The sequence below is a fragment of the Pararge aegeria genome, chromosome 15 (genome assembly GCF_905163445.1).
Source record: "Pararge aegeria chromosome 15, ilParAegt1.1, whole genome shotgun sequence".
NCBI lineage: Eukaryota > Metazoa > Arthropoda > Insecta > Lepidoptera > Nymphalidae > Pararge > Pararge aegeria.
In genome coordinates, this window is record NC_053194.1 from 9,047,965 (window position 1) to 9,066,912 (window position 18,948).

The window sequence follows — 18,948 nt, forward strand, 5'->3', positions numbered from 1 at the left end:
AAATGTACCGCGTCACGTAAACGCATCGAAAAACATCGCGCGTCATGTTGGGGAATATTTGGCCCCTTAGTGTATCTTTGTCTTAATGATAACAATGTTTCAGGAAAATTGTATTTAAAAGACACTCATTGAGATATGATTAAGTGTTTGAAATGATTTTAAGGCTTACTTTTATCTAAATATATACTCACATTATCAAGAAAAATGGATTTGTCTGATAGTAATGACGAGGTTATTCGTTAAGTAGTTTTCTGATTTAGAAAACTGATAGAAGGTATAGTGAAATCCTAAACCAAAGGAGAAACGTACGATAAAAATCTTTGTCGTTTCCAGTAGGATATAACTCTCTCTCTCTAACTTTTCACTGAAAGAAAGTAGATACAGCCCTAACATCACATGCAAAATTAAAAACATGTGACTCCTGCCACTTTATTAGGTATCTACGCGACGCGTAGCGTTGGTACCATGCGCGTGTCGGTCTTTTTTCTGCAATAGGGTTGTCATAAGTAAACAATAAACAATTGAATTCGTTTGTATGGAAAAATTAATATGCTTCTTTCGATTTAATATTTTTACAGGGTGATTACTTATGGAATATATTTGTGCATCCTTCAACATATTTATGACATAAATAACAGTGTATTTCAGAAAATAATCGAGGTACTCCTCTACTTAGATACTTGTAGGTAAATTTAAGAATAATTATACAAATAGTACTTTCTTACCGTATATGAAACTGAATCGATCCATGTAATTAAAATATATATATAAACAGTATGTTTATAATATAAGGTGAGGAAGGCTTGATCATTGTAGTAAGCTATTTATATCATTCCCTTTTGCTTACCAGTTAAACAAACAGTCGTCAACAAGCAATTTTAGATCCAAACGACCTCATAGTAGAAAAACTGAGCCCTTATAATTTTATGATCATTTTGATGTCCGTCTGTGCACACAGTATCAAATTAAAACACATAGCTACCGAATACTAAAATTATAAAACCAGGTCAAAGAAACAGATAAACAGATTTCAGGTCTCTTAGCGATGTGAATGTAAAATAAAAACATTGAATGCTTCTACTTAGTTTACACCAATCCGCACTGGGCCAGCGTAATGGGTGATGATGATGATGAAGATGATACTTAGTATATGGACGTCGTTTTCAGATGGTTGCAGTCTAGTAACTAAGAATCCCATTTATCAGTCAGTAAATGGGATTCTTAGAGTGAAATACACTGACTTCTTTCAAAACCTATCGATCGATATATCACTGTAACCTCTCGATGACCTCGAATCGTGAGTTTTGGCACAAATATCGCATAGTCTTCTAGCACAAGTGAAAAGAAAAATCCGGAAACCAACGATTTCATTTCCTGTGTGGTATTATTGCCAGAAAATGGGGGGGTCGAAATTTTTAGGGAAGGTTATCGTCGAGATACTTGCAGGTCTGTGTAATGTACATCTAGCTTTAAGTAAAAATTGCGGTTGTTTTACTGTAGGTAGATTAGTAGATGTGTCTAAAGATGTATTGTTTGAGAATTGAGCGTGCAGTAAGAAATATAGTTTGAAACAATTTTCCTCTTACTAACTGAAAAGATTGCGTAATTTTTTTCGTATTATTTCATTGCAGAGTTTACAGATGTATAAAAATAGAGCATCTATTTATGTTAGTTACAAGTACATATGTTCAATTGAATAAAAAAAAAAAAAAAAATCATACCTTGAATTCCGCCGAATCCATAGTTGTTTTCCGTTTGTTGAGTACGTACGGTCACTAAGTGCTACACTTGAAAGTATAATGAGTAGAATATTTTCCACACCTCTTTCTATAACCTCCCGTCAATAAAATCCTTTATCTTCAGTTACACAATAACAATCTTTATCTAAATTGAAACCGTAAAATGCCGCTATTATATTGGCACTCTATATGAACTAATAAAGACACAATAATTGTGATATTGAATTTTCTAACGGGGACATTATATGCCAATATCCAGAAACAATAAATTAATTCATTTTACAAGGCTTGTTATGTTTTCTTGAAACGCCAGTTGTTTCTTTGAGTGCTAGTGTAACACCTAGCAGTGTTTGTACGTAGATACTTAGTTATTTTGTCTACTATAGTCTACATATGTCGAGTTTCTTTGGCACGGTTGTTAGATATAATAATGTTACTTGGACTAGTACCAACTAGGAATGGACTATTGACTTTGAGAACGCAGATATAACCATGTGTTATGTAATTATGTTTACATTTAGTTTATTGACTTATTTACTATTGCTGTTTATTATTTATCTCCATTTATGATTGGAAATGGTTATCAAATTAACCTACTGTATATAATACGTTGGATTTTATTTTAATAAATTTTATGACCCATAAAATCATTAATTAATTGGATAAATAATAAATATAACTGACGGGCTTAGTAAATACCCGACATATGGTAACCTCTCTACCTACATTAATTTCATAAGCCAATAATTATTAGCAAATAAAAAATAATTCTATGGTTGTTAAGTTAATATTATTATCAGTTATTAGTCTTTATTACGTATTTGATTTTCTAACTCAGAGCTTTCTAAAATTGCCATAGAGGATTTTAATTCCTAATTCATGCTTTTAGTAGATTTTTATGATAAAGCTCGTCAGGGATATCTACCTATAATATATATCTATTGCCGTCTTACCTGCGTGGCGGTGTAATTACGGGCATGTGAGGCTTTATATCCACGTCTCAGTTCTACGTTTCGTTTCAGGACGTGTTCCTTGCATGCGCTTGCGAAATATTGCTCTGTTTATAGGAGATGATGTTCCATTTATCATCAGATGTTGACATCTGTGTCTTATTAAAAACATATTATATAATATATTAGGTAAAAAAAACATTACAAAAATTATATTGTGACAATAAAACTGTCATAATATGCGTTAATAATCCTTATCTTAATCTGTCCATATTCTTTATAGCAGTGATTCAAGGTTTGTAAAAATAAACTTTTTTTACTTTAGCTACCTATGATGACGTAGGTACCTGTTAGGCTGAACACAAATGTTGTAAACTATACGAAATAAACTGGGTAAGTATCTATTTATTTTGGAAAATACAAGAAATCACTAAAATTAAATTTAAAAAACAATTGAAGTATTTTTTAAGGTTCCGAACTTCCTCATGGCAAAACCAAGCCACTTAGCAATGATCACTAATTACATATATTTATTTTTTGGATCAAAATGCACACTCCTTGCAAGCCTTGTTTTAGACAAGAGACATCTTCGAATATTGTTGTGTTCTATATTGTATGGTCTCATTGTTTTATCTGGGTTCGAATTTCAAAAATCTTGTGTTTTCACAAAGTTATTGATTTCAGACACTCAGCGGGCGATGGAGAGAGCAAAGCTTAGAGTATCTCTACGTAATCAGGAATTGGGACGGACGAGATTCATGGAAAAACCAGAGTTCCTGACATATCTAAAAGAGTCCCGAATCTAAAGTGGCAATGGGCGGAACACATTGCTCGTAGAATTTATGTGATGGTAGACCCCACGAGGATGACGGATGACATCAAGCGAATCGCAGGGAGCCGTTGAATCTGTAGTATTTAAAACTCCCTACAAAAGACCTGTGTACAGGATTGGACGCCCATTGGTTGACATGATGACGATTATTTTCCACTATTTTTCTATCTATCATCACGTGTCTCATGGTTGAAAGCCGTCCTCCTCTCTCAGAGTGGACAAGGATATAGGATAATAGGACTTAGACACACGAAGCTACTCTGCTGAGGGTTGGTCGGCTTCGATCGGAAGGTTAGGCAGCGAACTCCCATTTCCAAGTTATTTTGTTTTATTATAGGTACGACATATTTTACTGACTGAAACAAACGGCTTTACGTGCTTCTCATTTAAATCATCCTCTCGTTCTATATACTTTTGAATTGGTCTATGAATCACCAGTATAACATTTATAATGTCCTTTGTTTATTGGTAACGTGGCGCCCTCTGTACTAATGGTATACAACTTTGATGTCGTCGCGGTAACGCCATCTAGTTCTAACGGTCAGTATTATGTTATCACATAGTTCACATAGTTTACGCTCAAACCACATTACAATATCACTGGTAAAATATTTCTTATGACTTGAAATAGATGGAGCTGATAGCTTATTGTAGATCATTTTGTTGTTTGTAGTGATTTTATTTTTGATCTTCGTCTAAATACCGAGGCCTTACATATTTTCTGTACCTACCAATAATTACCATTTCTTATTTGTTCTTTTTGAACGATTAGCAAATAACGAGCAATGAGGCAGCTATTATAAGTGTGAGGTTCCGTGTTTGATCCCCGGTGGAGACAATTCTGGTACCGTTTTTTAATATAATTGCTACACGTTTACAGGTTAGCCCGCTACTATATAAGACTCACTTCCCACTAGATGAGGTTGCAGTCGCTACTTGTAGTGGATAAAAAAAATATCGTATGTATACGAATGCATTACTATCATGTTCAATAACCAAAACGTACTCTCTTGATATGTATTTATATCTCTGTAACTACTTTTTTTTCTTTGGTGTACAATAAAAGTGTATTCATTCATTCATTCATTCTTTCGGTATTTTTATTTCGTTCTCTTTTTGTATGAACTGTGTGTGTCTTATTTATCAACCCATTGCCGCCGTCTTACATCTCCCCTCATAATGAAAACAATGCATACCGCAGTCCACAACGCTAGCATACACGTATTATTAGCATAGTAGGTATTGCTAAATTTCAAACGTCTTTGAGAACATAATCAACAAATCTTAAGCGTTCAGGTTTCCTCAAGATATTCTCCAATACCGTTAAAGCAACTGCTATTTAAGCCCGGACAGAGAGACCTAATTAATAGTGTGTTTGTTTGTGCTTACTTTACGCCCTAATTAAGCAACCAAACAAATTGGTTTTTGGCATAGAGTTAGTTTAAAGGGCGGAGAGTAAAAAAGACAACTTTTTATCCCAGAAAAACAAACGTTTTGTAAAAAAACCGTAATAAACGCAGACGAAGAACGCGGGCTACACCTAGTACTTCATAAGCTTCGAAACAGAGATGAAATCATTGAGCGCGCGGAATGCAGTTAAAGCGTGGGAAGTCTGGTAGTTAACTAATTGAATATGGTGTTAGATGCTGCTCGGGCCGATAGTGTGGCCTTGCTTTGGACATCAACGTTTTAAACTATTGTATTAGGATCAACGAGGTTAACTAGGTGAAATTTTTATAAATCTTCCACAAATTCCACTAGAGATTCAACTTTTGGTGTATTTTTACCGCAACGACGATGAAACGTACGCTGCTTTCCGTGTGATTATATCCTATAATTTTCATGTAAAAGATTTATTATAGAGTTTTTTATTTATCTTATTAAAAATTTCATTCTTTACGGTAACTTAACCTATCTCTCTCGACGGATAATAAAGCATACAAGTACAAACTTACAATTTTGGTTTTTTTTTTATTTGTTTCAACTTAAGTAACAATCTCTGATGGTTTTCAAGATCACGTTCCAGTTGGATTCGACATATAATTTTGCATTTCATTATTCAATTCTTGAGGCTATTTAACAGCACAGGCAGTAGACAAAGGTTTTATCCCCTTAATTATATATCACCTGACATGACACCTAATATTGACGTGTCCATCTGCTAAAGCACGGGGACATGGCTACTTTTACCGCCGTTTATTGAGCGCTCTGAGAGTTGATAAAGGTGTGGGAGAAGATATTTTTTTTCCTTCCCATGGGGAGATAATTGTCTCCTGCCGATACTAGCCGTTCTGGAGCCGAGTAATACGCTATGCGGTAGGTTGGGGTACGTATTTGAGCTAATAGTATTAGTTTACTATACAAGTAGACGTGGAATACTGCCAATAATGCTCATTACTTTCCACGCTGAAGTTCATTTATATGTCCCGTTATTAAATGAAAAAACAATCCACTACATAACTAGTACGTGGAAATTGTGAAATCAGCATTGCTTTATTCTCACTAAGTTGCAATATGGAGTTCTTCGATGTGAGGATAAAAAAATCCCCCAAAAGTTTGAAAATTTACCGGCAGTTTATCGAGATAGTTAGCCAAATATGTTCACGGGTGAAGCAGATGACCCGCTGTTTTTTTTTAAATTTCCACTGTAACGTGGTATATGGTGAAGAAGCACCAGATATAAATAAAATTTGAGTACTCTAAGCTTAAAAGTTTTCATACTATGTTTACATTATCGTTACTTTCTACATTATCGATTTTCCACGTGGATGTATGTTTTATTATTTTTAAAACATACTTTACACTAAATAGTAATGAAATGTTACAAAAACAAGTAAATAAAATATGCTATAAGCTGTAGTCATTGGGTTGTTCACAAACAATCGCATAAATATGCTAATGAGAATCACTATGACAAGTGCGACACGGCAGGTAAAGGATAATAGGCGTAGCGCCCAACCGTAGCGGACTCGTAGCCTGAACGGGGCGGCGACGAACGCACTCTCAGTGCGACAGTAGCTTTCGTTGCGTACGCGCATGTAAACATTCCCGGGCTTTTCAAATCACGAACGTTAACGCGACGCGTGTGCGACATTTTAATAATTTGTAATAATATTAATCTAAAAGTGTTCAACAAAAAAATCACGTGAATTATAATAAAAATGTTATGATATAAAATTGTTATAAACAAGTCATGTTTGGTGCGTTTGTGTGATCGACAACGGGAATGGCGGGCACAATGAGTCCGCCGCAGAATTGGCACAAATGGCTAGTGTTGTCACTGTTCGGATTGGCTTTGTCCGCTCGCACAATTGGCTGCGATTACGGCTCCATCACCGAGAAATTTGGAGCGGAAGCTGTGGCTCGATGCAATGAAAAATGCCCTTTCCAGGTCTGATGGGTTTAACTAATTATCCTTTTTTTATTGAATATGTTACAGTAAGAATAACAACTAAATAAAAGTATATCCTGAATGAATTTCATAACTAGTTATGCCCTCGTCGAATAGTGCTTAGCTGGTAGCATTACCGCGCTGACGAACAGCCAGACTGTTTCTTTTAGAAAAAAAATCATCCAGCCCTTCTGGCAGTCTATCACTAGATGAGACAATTAGCCTTTGTATAATGTTTTGAAAGATAATTCTGGCATTTGTACTCCATGGTCCTAGTGCCTCAACGGCAATAATTATCAAATTGTCGCATTGGAAACATGTTAAAAAAGTCGTTTGGGTTACTAAAGTTTAGGTGGTAAACTTGTTATTTTTGATCTTATTTGAAGTTTATCTTTTTTTGTAGGTATCTGAGTTAATAATAAATAATCTCAGGAACTAACACTCGGATTTAAAATTGTTTTGCATTGCGTTGCATTAAAGATCCCAACTCTTGATCACACGCTACGATCCTTAAGATTTCAGCAAAGGGCGGGCAAAACAACGGTGCGTCGAATGAAGGCTATCCTTTTTCTACTCTTCCATACAACAATCTAAAGATTCTGGATAAGCTTGATTAATAATTAACTTCGGGCGATAATAAGTATTTTCTTCCCGCAGAAAACGTCTAAATAAAAATGCACGTGTGCTATCCACATGTAGGTAGTATATCCCTATTTTCCAATAATATAATTTTGATTATTCGCGTATTAGCGTAAAAAGTTTATGACCGAATTACGCCTTAGCTGGATCTCATAGGAAAAATGCAGTAGTTGGCAGCAAGAAGAGGAGTAAGTCATTTTTCCGGCATAAAAAATATAGATGACACTCCGAACCATAATCTAGATATTTCTATGCTACTAATACGTCAATCCCTTGCTCTGTGGTGGAAAAACCAACATAACAAAACTATGCTGACATTATAAATCCGAAAATAAGCCTCTGTCAACCACTACACTGATTTTATTGAAATTTTAATAGGTTTAGTCAAGTAAATTAGTATGAGTAATATACCCCTACTGGTACCTAGGATTATTTATATCCGTAAAATGCACCCGTTAAAAAAACCTGTGTTACCACAACACACACTACATCTTATTACTATAAACAGCGTTACCTGTTTATTTTTAATTAGCATGAACAATTAGTTTGTCCAGGAAAACTACTATCTTAGGTTCTTCATCCTGTATCCTCCAGGATGCAAGCTAAAATAAGATAAACGTTTAAGAACGGTTTGGCTGTGAAGCCATCTTTCAAATTTCGAATGTACCCATGTTCCCGCTCTTAAGACTAGCTTGACAATTTAAGTTAAACCAAATTATAAACAAGTATTGCAAGCGAAACTGTTCGCATCGGTGGGACTTGTGCAAGTTCAACGCTCAACTAATTGTTGACAATTATCCGGTAATCAACGAGATCGCTAAATATAGAGGAGCGTGCTACAACTGTATTGTCCACAACACATGAACCGGCCTTGGATTATAGCACCAAACAACAGGCACAGAGCACGTTCACGAAAAAAATATGGGTTAACATATATAGATAATTATTACTATACTTGATACCAATAAAATCAGTTCCTTTGTTTAATTTACTATAAGTCAAATCGCTCTCTGCCTGCCTATAGATGTAGGTACTACCACATATTAGCGTTTTGTAAAAAATAAAATTTCATCCTCAATTCACTCCTGGAATGGGGTTCAATCTCGAAACCACCATTTTAAGTAATAACCTAACTATCAAGGGAAATAGAGCAAGCTACGAACGGTTAAAGACGTGCTCAGAACTAAAATAATAAGAATTAATAATAAATTCAAAATTTAAATACAACTATGAGCCCAAACTCTTTATATCTGCTGAACGTTGCTTAAAGTTTGATTATTATATTGCTTGATCCTGGAGCTATTAGCTCGAGCTTGGCAATAGCACTGAAGTAACAAAACCTACCTACACGAAATAACAAAAAAATCCGACCCATGAAACTGGTAACCCTTTGTCAAGTGTAGCCAGCTGATGATCTTTAAACGCCAGATCAGATCTTCATAAAATATAACTAAGAGAATCATCTCGATCACGTAAGCTTTCACACTAAAAGAGCATAATTTATTCCATTCCACACACGTTTAACTAAAAACAAAATTGGAACTGCTTCAAATGCAACAGATATCTGCTCGAACTCTACACGATCACTACAATAATATTATTTTACAAGTTTTAAGAAATTTTTCATTGCTTAAAACTTGTAACCATCACCTGTTTATGATTGAACATTGTTTTCAAAATGTTTTTTGCGAGCGTGAGAGCGGAACCAGCGCGGTTCTCCTGCACTTATACGGTTTTAACGTACGAGTAGGTAATGTGATAGTTTGTGGTTCACGTTTTGGGATTTCTTAGCCGGCCAGAATATGTGGTGTTCGCTGTTATATGAGTTTTCATACTTTGAATAATATAATCATCGTCATAAGGGCATGCTTAACTCGCTATTGATCTTATAAAATATGATCCACATCTGGTAGTAAAATTCAAGAGGTGAAGGAAGCTAACACACTACACCTTCACCTTTATATGCTTTATTCAACGTTGTTTAACAAACACATTCGACTCTTGAGGTCTATCGCAAATAGTCTGTAGTACTGCATAGAGGAAAAATAGTACGATTAAATGCGTAGACATAAATATCTCGTGGGATAGAGAGTTATAAAAGAATAACCAAAATTTAAGCAAAATTCAAGTTTAACTGTGCAACCGGGCATAGGCTGTTTTTTCCCGGGCACATTACCCTGGTGCTGATACGGGATAAAAAATATCCTTTGTCAATCTTCAGGACGCCAATTATATATCTATGTGCTAATTTTATCTAGATAGCTGTGAGACAAATAAACAAACAAGTATTCCGTAATTGGATGACTTAATCCGTAATCGTTTGTCTTTCGCTTCAAACACGTAATATAAAATCAGTAATTAATTATAAAAATTCACATCCTGCGGAATGCTATCTGTCACAGCTTAAACGATCAACCCTAATGTCAAATTGGCACGCTCCGATGCGCACGCGCGGGCACAGCGGATGCGATCAGGTTGGTGTCCGGGGGATATTCGTGTCAGTTATTATCAAAAAACGGTACCTGTCGTGTTTTTTGTGCAAGACATAGCCGATTACATCCGAGATTTTTTTTTTCAGAACCGAACTGGCGACGGACATTTTGACGTCAGTTGCGGATCCGATTGCAGTGTCCAACAAGTAAGTACTTTACTTCCCTATAGCGTTTCGGGATATCGTTGAATCATACCTATGGCAATACGTCGTTAGGTTTTGGGCTACCTTTTCATGGGTCGTCGCCTTATAGGTATGTTGGGCGACTATTACTTGTAAAACCTGATTAGCGGATGTTTTGCGTTGCTTTATATTTCATAAATGCGTCGAAAAATACATCGTAAGGTGGAATCCAACGTAATGAAGCCACTCACTCATCATACGTCCAAAATGCGGTTTGGCGGGCTGATCTGTTATTATTTCTATTTATTTATTTTTGTTGCAAAACGAAAATGTTAGTTAAATCGTAGATATTGATAATTATCAAATTTTAATCATTATTATCGCGAACAGTGCTTTCTGAAAGAAAAGGTTGAACTCACGTTCAGTCACCTATCTTGTTACCAAAATGGGTCATTGTTGCTGTCATTCAACTATTTAGTTTGCCTTTAAGGTTTCATAATGGAATATAAGTAATTCCAAATGCGGTATAAGTTAAGAATAACGATATTTTCGATAGTTTTTCTCACATTCAACGCTTATGCAGAAAATCTATTTCATTACCTATCAACATTTACATTGTAGATATCACATTATCTCACATTATTAATTATTATTAATTACTTTGAAATAACTGTTTACTGTTGTTTGTGTAAGATTCAATTATCAAGACACCTATCAATTTTATTTATGAGTAAAATACGTAAATAGGGCTAAGTTACTAAGAATATTAATATATTATTTATTATTTTTATGTTCTCGATACTACGAAAACAAATCGTAAAATTCTGTTCGAAGTCGATAAGTTGATTTTTTTATTACTATAGGTTTTTATATTACTATATTGTTTATTTTTATCGTATTGCCTATTACTATTGCCATGTCGTAATAATGTTGTGCTAACGGAAATTGAATATTAAAGTCCCTAATTAGACGACATTTTTAAAATGTTTCGTAATTGGGTAGTCATAAAAATAATATGTCAGGATCCAATATCAAAATATCCTTACATATGAAATCCAATATCAAAATATCCTTACTTGGCGTTTCGTAAGGGACGAACATCAAGTGTTTTTTTTTTACATAATATATTTATTTAAGCAAAGTATGTACCATTGCTATCTGTGCACGGTAGTTCATTAATCCCTGTACCTAAAAAAACCATTCGGACGGGAATCAATACAATCTTTGAGGGCGCTTTGATTCCCTTTCGGAATGATTTTTTTCCCAAAAAACGTTATACTAATTTCGAAAAAAATGGTAATTTGTTATGTCTGTAAAGCAAGGTCCGATGAGTACCTACGGTGGATGTCTTAGACATTCCAATTGACGTAATATGTAATATTCATTATTAAGTTACCTTTATCTTTTCATATACTTATTAGCTTTTAGACGAGACTTTTGGCTACACCACTGTCTAGTTTTTCTAATAGTATTACCTAGTGTTTTCTATACGATAAACTTCGAAATCGGTGCTTGTAGTTATGAAGGGCCTTATTACTTAAATGGTAAGATTCAAAATGAAAATCGTTTGTTAAATGTCAAGCAGAGCACTGCTACCTAATTATCTGTAACATTAAATAAGGATCACAGCCTGAACTATAATTTATAAAGTAACGAACAATTATTTTAAGAAAGTTTATAAATTACAAAGCAATTTACAAACAAAAAAAAGTTACGATGCCGTAAAGAGTCAGAACGCACGAGTCAAGTGCGTGCTTCTATTTGCAGTATAAAGAGTAAAAAAATATATTTATCACCACAATGTTTTTATAAGGTCAAGCAGTATTGGAGTAGTCAAGTTTCAGATCTGGGTTTAGGTACAGTTTCGTGATCATTTTGTGATAAAGTGAGTAGGTATCACCAAAATTGAAAATTCTTCGATACAGAATGTATCTGTTTATTTTAACCGTCTACTTGTGTTTTCGAAATTATAAGTTACAAAGGGAAAGGTCGCCTTTTGTATCCTACGTCTGTTTTTTTTTTTCTATTTTTAGTTAATTTTTTAACTAAGTAGGTACTGGTGTGAAAAAAGACTATAAATATTTAAAAACACAACATTGTTGATGTGGTGTACTTTTCTCTTTCCCAAAGTTCTATTCTATCTATCTATTTCTATTCTATCTAGTCCCATCTATCTATTTCCATCGATAAGTTAGTTAACTGATAACTCTATGTGTAGTAAGTACTAATAATGATATATACCATACCTTAGCATACCTATCTATAGAGGTAAGTAGTATCTATACTAGTAAGTAACCAAAACCAAACTAGTAAAAAGTACCAGCATATATATATCCAAAAAAAATTAACATGAGAGTAAATACATACCATACAGTCGAACGAGAACATTCTTCTTTTTTTAAGTCGGTTGAAAACAAGTTTACCCAGACGCAACATTCAGTGATCATCTATCTCTTTCTAAAACTATACGCGTGTGCAAGCTTTAAATCGTCATTCGAGTGAGAACTTCATTCGCAGTGAGACCGTTTGTGCTGTCGCATTCCTTAACATTATTGGTATGTCAAATTAAGTATAGGTATTTCCTTGTGTCTGCCTTGTTTAAATGTTTGTTTAAAAGTATTAGAAGTACTTATTGCTTTGATTTGTTTAGTTTTATTGAATTAACATAAGTTTAATTAAGCTAGAAATGCCAAATATGGACAGTTCGTAGTGTCCTAATGTTGAACATTCCATATTTGATAGCTATCAAGTGAACTATGCAATAAAGATGACTCAGATTATGCATAGTATATGTTCTGTCATAAAATGTTTTCTGTAAAAACTTGACGAGAAATCTGGAACAAATGTCTCACGTGCGAAGGTTTCGGCACATTATGATTCAATTGGTGCAGAATTCATCTTCTGGTTTTGAGTATATTGCATGTTTAAGTTTCCTCAGTACTGTAACCGCTGTAAGTACTAGAAGATTCATCGTCGACACAGGAAACAAAAAACTCTAAAGTTTGGACCTAAATCGACGCAAGGTGACATAGCTACAAGATATATTTTAGAGAGTATACTCAGAAACCATTTGATGTAATTCCCTCCACAACTTTTTTCCTGAACCGAGACTTCGTAAGGATCCTATACAATTAGTTAATATTCCATGGACATTGTGCACGTTCATCACTTTGTTTCCTGGATTCCCCTACACGTGTGCTCCATTCTAGGCTGCATAGTCATTGACCATCAGCTGTAATTGTTATTGGTGGTAATTGTTTTCTAATCATTGTTTAAATTATTAAAATATACAAAAAATGGGCATCCAACATGGCGATATTTTTAAGTAAAGTTCGCACTTTTATTTATTTCTTGATTTTTGTACGAATCGTTTTAGTAGCGGGTTTAAACGGATCTACACTTGTGTTTATATAATCGCAAATATAGCAATAGTTGTTATTGGCTTAATTGGGGGTAGTTGTGTAATGCGTATTAATCACTACACTTAATAATAGTAATATTACATATAAATACTTCAAAGAGGTATTCAAGGGTGACCGAGTTAAAATCGCCGTTACCATACAAAAATAATTACAAACCTATCTTACGTTTATAATTACTGACAGATAACTTTAGTCGCATCATGACAACCTTTAACCTTTTTTGCGCGATAAGTGGTTTTAATGAATAGTGGTCAAAAACATTCGATAAATTTGCACATTAAGATTGAGAATATTTATAATGTGACACTGTGGAATAACTAAGTTGCCTAAATGCCTTAGCAACAGGCCTCAGTGTAACAAAGTTTACAAAATCAATTTTGAAGTACCTAACGTAAAAAAGTTAAAGTAGAGTAGAAGTTGTTTTCTTTCGACCTTCTGTCCAAAACAGTGTATATGAAACTAAGATTTACGTTTACGCGGGTGTGATGTTAGTTTACGTATATATTTATGCACTAAAGTGCTGATCGCGGGACACTAACACTGCGCGTTTTTACGCACTGCGCGAAGCGTCTAGTGACAGCAATATACAAAACGCATGGAAATATACCAAATACCCACAAATTTATTTATTTATTCATGCAATGCGAATTTTATATTGCCAACGACTAAAGCTACTGTGCTAAAAATGTTAACAACACCAATTTTACTGCATATTTTCATATAATAAATACCTAGAAAGTTAATTGCGTAGTAGGTAGAGTCTTCATTAAATGCAAAACATTGCATTATTGGTAGGTAAATAACTATTTAAAAAACTACTGAAGCTACCCCAAATTTGGAAATTCATTACATATAATAAAGTAGCATTTGTCTGAAGATGAATTTTCAAAAATCAAATCACAAGACCCGAACGCGCGCTTCTCTGGACGCAATTTTGAACGCCCGCCGCCGGTTTGCTCTTGTTTTTAGCGGATATAATAATAGCTCACTGTTTATCTTCCAGTGCTTTAAGCTATGCTTTATTAGTTAAGCCAATCTGTCTAAACTTTGTCTTGTACATGTGTTGCACATAAACTTTTTGAAATGAGGGAACGGTGACATAATTAAACGATTCTGGTTTTTACCTAAACCTAGGCTAGCTTGTTGTTACAGGTTTAATTCAAACGAACTGAACTAGAGCGTAACCAGCATTGTGTAGCTACCATATCCAACTACACAGATATGATGTACCCTCGAAGTACATATGAAAGAGTTGTTGTTTCATAAACAATGAATCTTCATAAAATTATATAACAAACATGATTGAACATATTAACATAATTTTCCGTAGTTTTTGGTAAGCTTCTTCGTCTTTATTTTATTTCGGCTTTATAGTTTCGTCTATGATAATAATTATTTTGTAAATGAAGAGCAAGGAGGAAGAAAGATCAGTTTAGAATTTTATTATGATATTGTTTTTAAAACTCCCTGGTTTTATTTCGTTGACAGCGCAGTTTTCTGTTATTAATTTTTTTTTTATTTCCATCTCATATTTAATATTGTAGCTCACCTAAAAATGAACCAAATGGCGCACTTTATGTAAACTCTGAATAATACTGACTTTGATTTATAGTCCCACTTGCCCTTCAAATGCGAAAGCGTGTATGTTTGTTTGTCACCCGGGTTCTTGAATCTTGATAAAAATTATACTCAGATTTAAATAGAGCGTGCTTCATGGAGAATAGACATAAAATAGTATCGTATAAGTATCCCATCACAGTACCTGCGGGATTTAAAAAATAAACTTTGTTACGTTTTTACGGGTTAACAGCAAATCGTGGAACATTTTTGCATATAAATTATCTGCATCCAGGAAATAGAAATGGTTCATTTAAAAGTATTTATAGCCTTGGAAAAGCCAAAAAAAATGTATCGGAATTAAAACAAACCGCGTACGAAGTAGTAAAAAATAAATAAAATAGCAGACCTACATTTAAAAAAACCCATAAGAATTTAGGTAGGTACTACAGATTTCATAGGAGCTGTTCAAATAAATAGTTTGACCATACAAAGAGGCAATTTTGCCATTATTTGAAAAATTACATATGATTAAATGAGCTTTTAGTTTAATTCAAGTAGTTTAATTTAATTTGTTATATAGTATTAATTTAGATCGTTTGTACTTGAACCATATTATTCTTATAAATATTATAGCTAAAATATGACCAATAGCATATTATTATTTATAATAGGCAATCCATACACAATTTACAATTGAGAAGAACCACGAAAAATGTATAACTTTAATACGTGCTCTCTGTGTTTTCTTTATTATCCATTTTAACTATTTAAAATAACGTTATCTGTCATTTTTAGGACAAGTAAATTGACACAAAACGGCTTGTTCCCCCAAACTTTGACAGTTACTACTGGTTAATGTCAAAATTATCGCCCGGGTCCAATTTATGCGCCCGCGCAACGCAAAAACTCTTAAGTGAGAAGGCGGGGTGGCGCGCACCCTCCGAACAGTAAACGAAGTCAATTGACTTGTTTCCATATGTTTATTTTTAGTAACAATATTATGTAGACTATAGAACATGGCAGCGTTATTTTGATTGTATTTTGATTTAACAACACTTCATTGGATATAGGCTATATGATCATAACAAATAGACACTTTTCGTTCAAAAATTATTATTTTTATAAAAATTATGATCTGCCAAATTATAAACAGTTATTTTATTCTTTTTAAATATTGCATATTATCTTACTTACACGCCATTGTACCACACGCATCGAAACCATTACTGCTCTTAATGTCAGTACAGTACAGTGTTCGGTCACACTTCAACTCCTATTCCGACACGTTTATTTTTAAAGCCCTATCGGTATTTTATAAGGTATTTTTTTGAAAAGTAATTTGGCATTGAACCTGTCAACGAAAAATTCTATTGGTATAAATTGGCTTTATCCCCATTCGTACACATACACACGTATATAGAGTTAAAACCTTCACAATCCCACCCCAATTAAACAATACAGAAACAGCATTTAAGTAACCAAATAAATAACCAGACATGCGTACCTATATCAATTATCACTGCAAGGAAGGTGTAAAGGACGAAATGCATTCACTGTAAAGCAAATACCTGTTTACTTACTTACGGATACGCCTGGATCGTGTTTACATCGCCATCGCACTAGTTCATGTTATTATTCGTTAACAGCAAGCTTAAATACATTACGCGTGTCGGTTTATACAGTAACGCTAATAATAATTTCACCTCGGGAATTTCTTGGAAAATATTTAAAATTATTTAATAGAGAAACTTTTCCTGTTTTTTAACTTACGAGAACTTAATATGGTTTTATTGAGGAAAAAAAAACTGCGTTTTCTTTATTTTTAATTTAAGAAAAAAAACACCTCATAAAGCGAACGCAAAACTACGGCGTCTTAATTTCGTTTGCGGTCTTGCATTTGACACAAGATACTTACGAAAATCAGGCGTTTTTTTAAAAAATTACACTACACGTTAATTTCAATCTCACCTGGTAGTAAGTATTGGATGATGCAGTCTAAGATGTTAGCCGGCATAATATTAGAGGTAAGGCAGTTTTATTAAGCCCATAAACGTAATAGATTTCATTGCGGGATTGTACCCGAACTCTAAATCGCTTGACAGCGACGATAGTAATAATTGATGGAAACAGGTGGGCCACCTGATGGTGAGTGGAAAACCATCACCTATAAACAGGGGAACACGTCCTAGGTCCATTAACCTGAGGCGTAGGTGCTACACCTCATGTGCCTGCAGTGGCGTGCACTTCAAACTGATATATAACTCGTATAGCAGGAGGATTTTTGCTGTTTTATGCAATTTTCCTGCTGGATCCATACCCTGGTAAGATACCAAGTGTACGCCACTGTGTCCGTGTATTTACACCGGCAAGCACGCCCTTCAGACCGGAAAACAGCATTGTAACAATGCTACATCGCGGCAAAAATAAGCATGGCTGTAGTACTTCCGCGGACGAGCTCTATCACAAAAAGCTTTACTACTACTACTAAAAATAAAAGAATATATATTTTATTAATGTTAAACGTTCTTTCTTGAATACTCTTTGCATTAGTACTTTTTGAACTATCACATATATAGATGGATGTAGAGTAAGACCCCCATCACACTGCAGTTTGGCTAATTGCACGCCTCATAAGCGAAGCGTTGAGGTGGGTATTACTGTCAGTTAACGCACACCGAGTGAATCTCCAACATAAAATGTCACTTTTTTTATTCTTTATTGTTTTTATAAGTGAATATAAATAGACAAATGTTGAGAAACAACACTATTTTTAACACTCATGATATTTTTAAATGACTTTTTATAATTTAAACTATTTAAAAATTGAAAGTTTTATTTTTATAGGCTTCAGTATTTTGAGTAATAGAAGTGCATTACTTTTCACGGTATAATTAGATGTAGTTTAATTATTATTTACAAATAATCTCAATTTTATTGTAATGAATGAGATTATGAGGCCTGCACTTTTGGATTTTCCAACAATATCAGCAAATTTTGAAAATACAGATAGACAGCTTAATGTGTTTTTCAAACTCCGAGAATTTCTTGAGACAACCACAAACAAATTTAAGTTGAAAAATAAATTTTTATTTCGGTTATGCTATGTTCAACGAATTAATCTTACTATTAAATAAATAAAAACTAAAACGTTAGATTCATGTTTGTGACTCAATCACGCCAGAATAACTGGTCAGATATGTAGGAAAATTCGCGTTGAAATAGATTATAATTTGGAATAGCATGGCTCCTTTTTATTCCGGGCGAAGTAACGGCAGGGTGATACGTAATCACCCTGCGGGTCTTATGGGATTTGTAAAAAAGACCCGTACCGATTAACTCGCGGGCAATAAGAGCTTAATCTTTAAATCACAAGCAGAGCAGACACATCAATTTTATTTATTTGTATAGATTATAGAGGGTTATTGACTCTGGTTATGGCGACACGGCTATCCGGCGTGGTGGTCATCCACCATAGCCGGGGTTTGCGCAGGGGTCGCGTGAGAGTCGACGCGGCGCGCCGGATGGGCGCAGGAAGGAAGCTGCTAGTTGCCAGCCCGCTCCCCTCGGATCTATTTTAGAGTACCTACATTTTATTCCATCGTTCCATACAACGCACTCATGTGTACAGAGTTTGTATCCTATTACCACAGATTTTTGATTTACTATAACCCGCGAACTTTGTACGCGTTTATTGCAATTGTTTACCCATCCCGTGGGAATCTTTTCTTTTCCTGGGATATAAAGCCTATGTTACTCTTAATCCTTCCAACTAACTCTATGTCAAACATCAAGTCGATTGAT

The 18,948-nt window shown here is 34.4% G+C and overlaps 2 protein-coding genes across 4 annotated transcripts in view; one reads left to right on the forward strand and one right to left on the reverse strand.

The window, feature by feature from the left end:
- LOC120629794 (hexokinase type 2) overlaps positions 1-2,176 on the reverse strand; it is a 45,242-nt gene extending 43,066 nt beyond the window's left edge. Inside the window, exon 1 of the mRNA XM_039898839.1 lies at positions 1,722-2,176. Coding sequence (XP_039754773.1) covers positions 1,722-1,742 — 21 coding nt within the window. The 5' untranslated portion in view covers positions 1,743-2,176. The remainder of the gene's footprint in view (positions 1-1,721) is intronic.
- Positions 2,177-6,657: 4,481 nt separating this feature from the next.
- LOC120630059 (proto-oncogene tyrosine-protein kinase ROS) overlaps positions 6,658-18,948 on the forward strand; it is a 50,769-nt gene continuing 38,478 nt past the window's right edge. For all 3 annotated transcript variants that reach the window (XM_039899191.1, XM_039899192.1, XM_039899193.1), the window contains exons 1-2: positions 6,658-6,912; positions 10,130-10,189. In XM_039899191.1, coding sequence (XP_039755125.1) covers positions 6,748-6,912; positions 10,130-10,189 — 225 coding nt within the window. In that variant the 5' untranslated portion in view covers positions 6,658-6,747. The remainder of the gene's footprint in view (positions 6,913-10,129; positions 10,190-18,948) is intronic.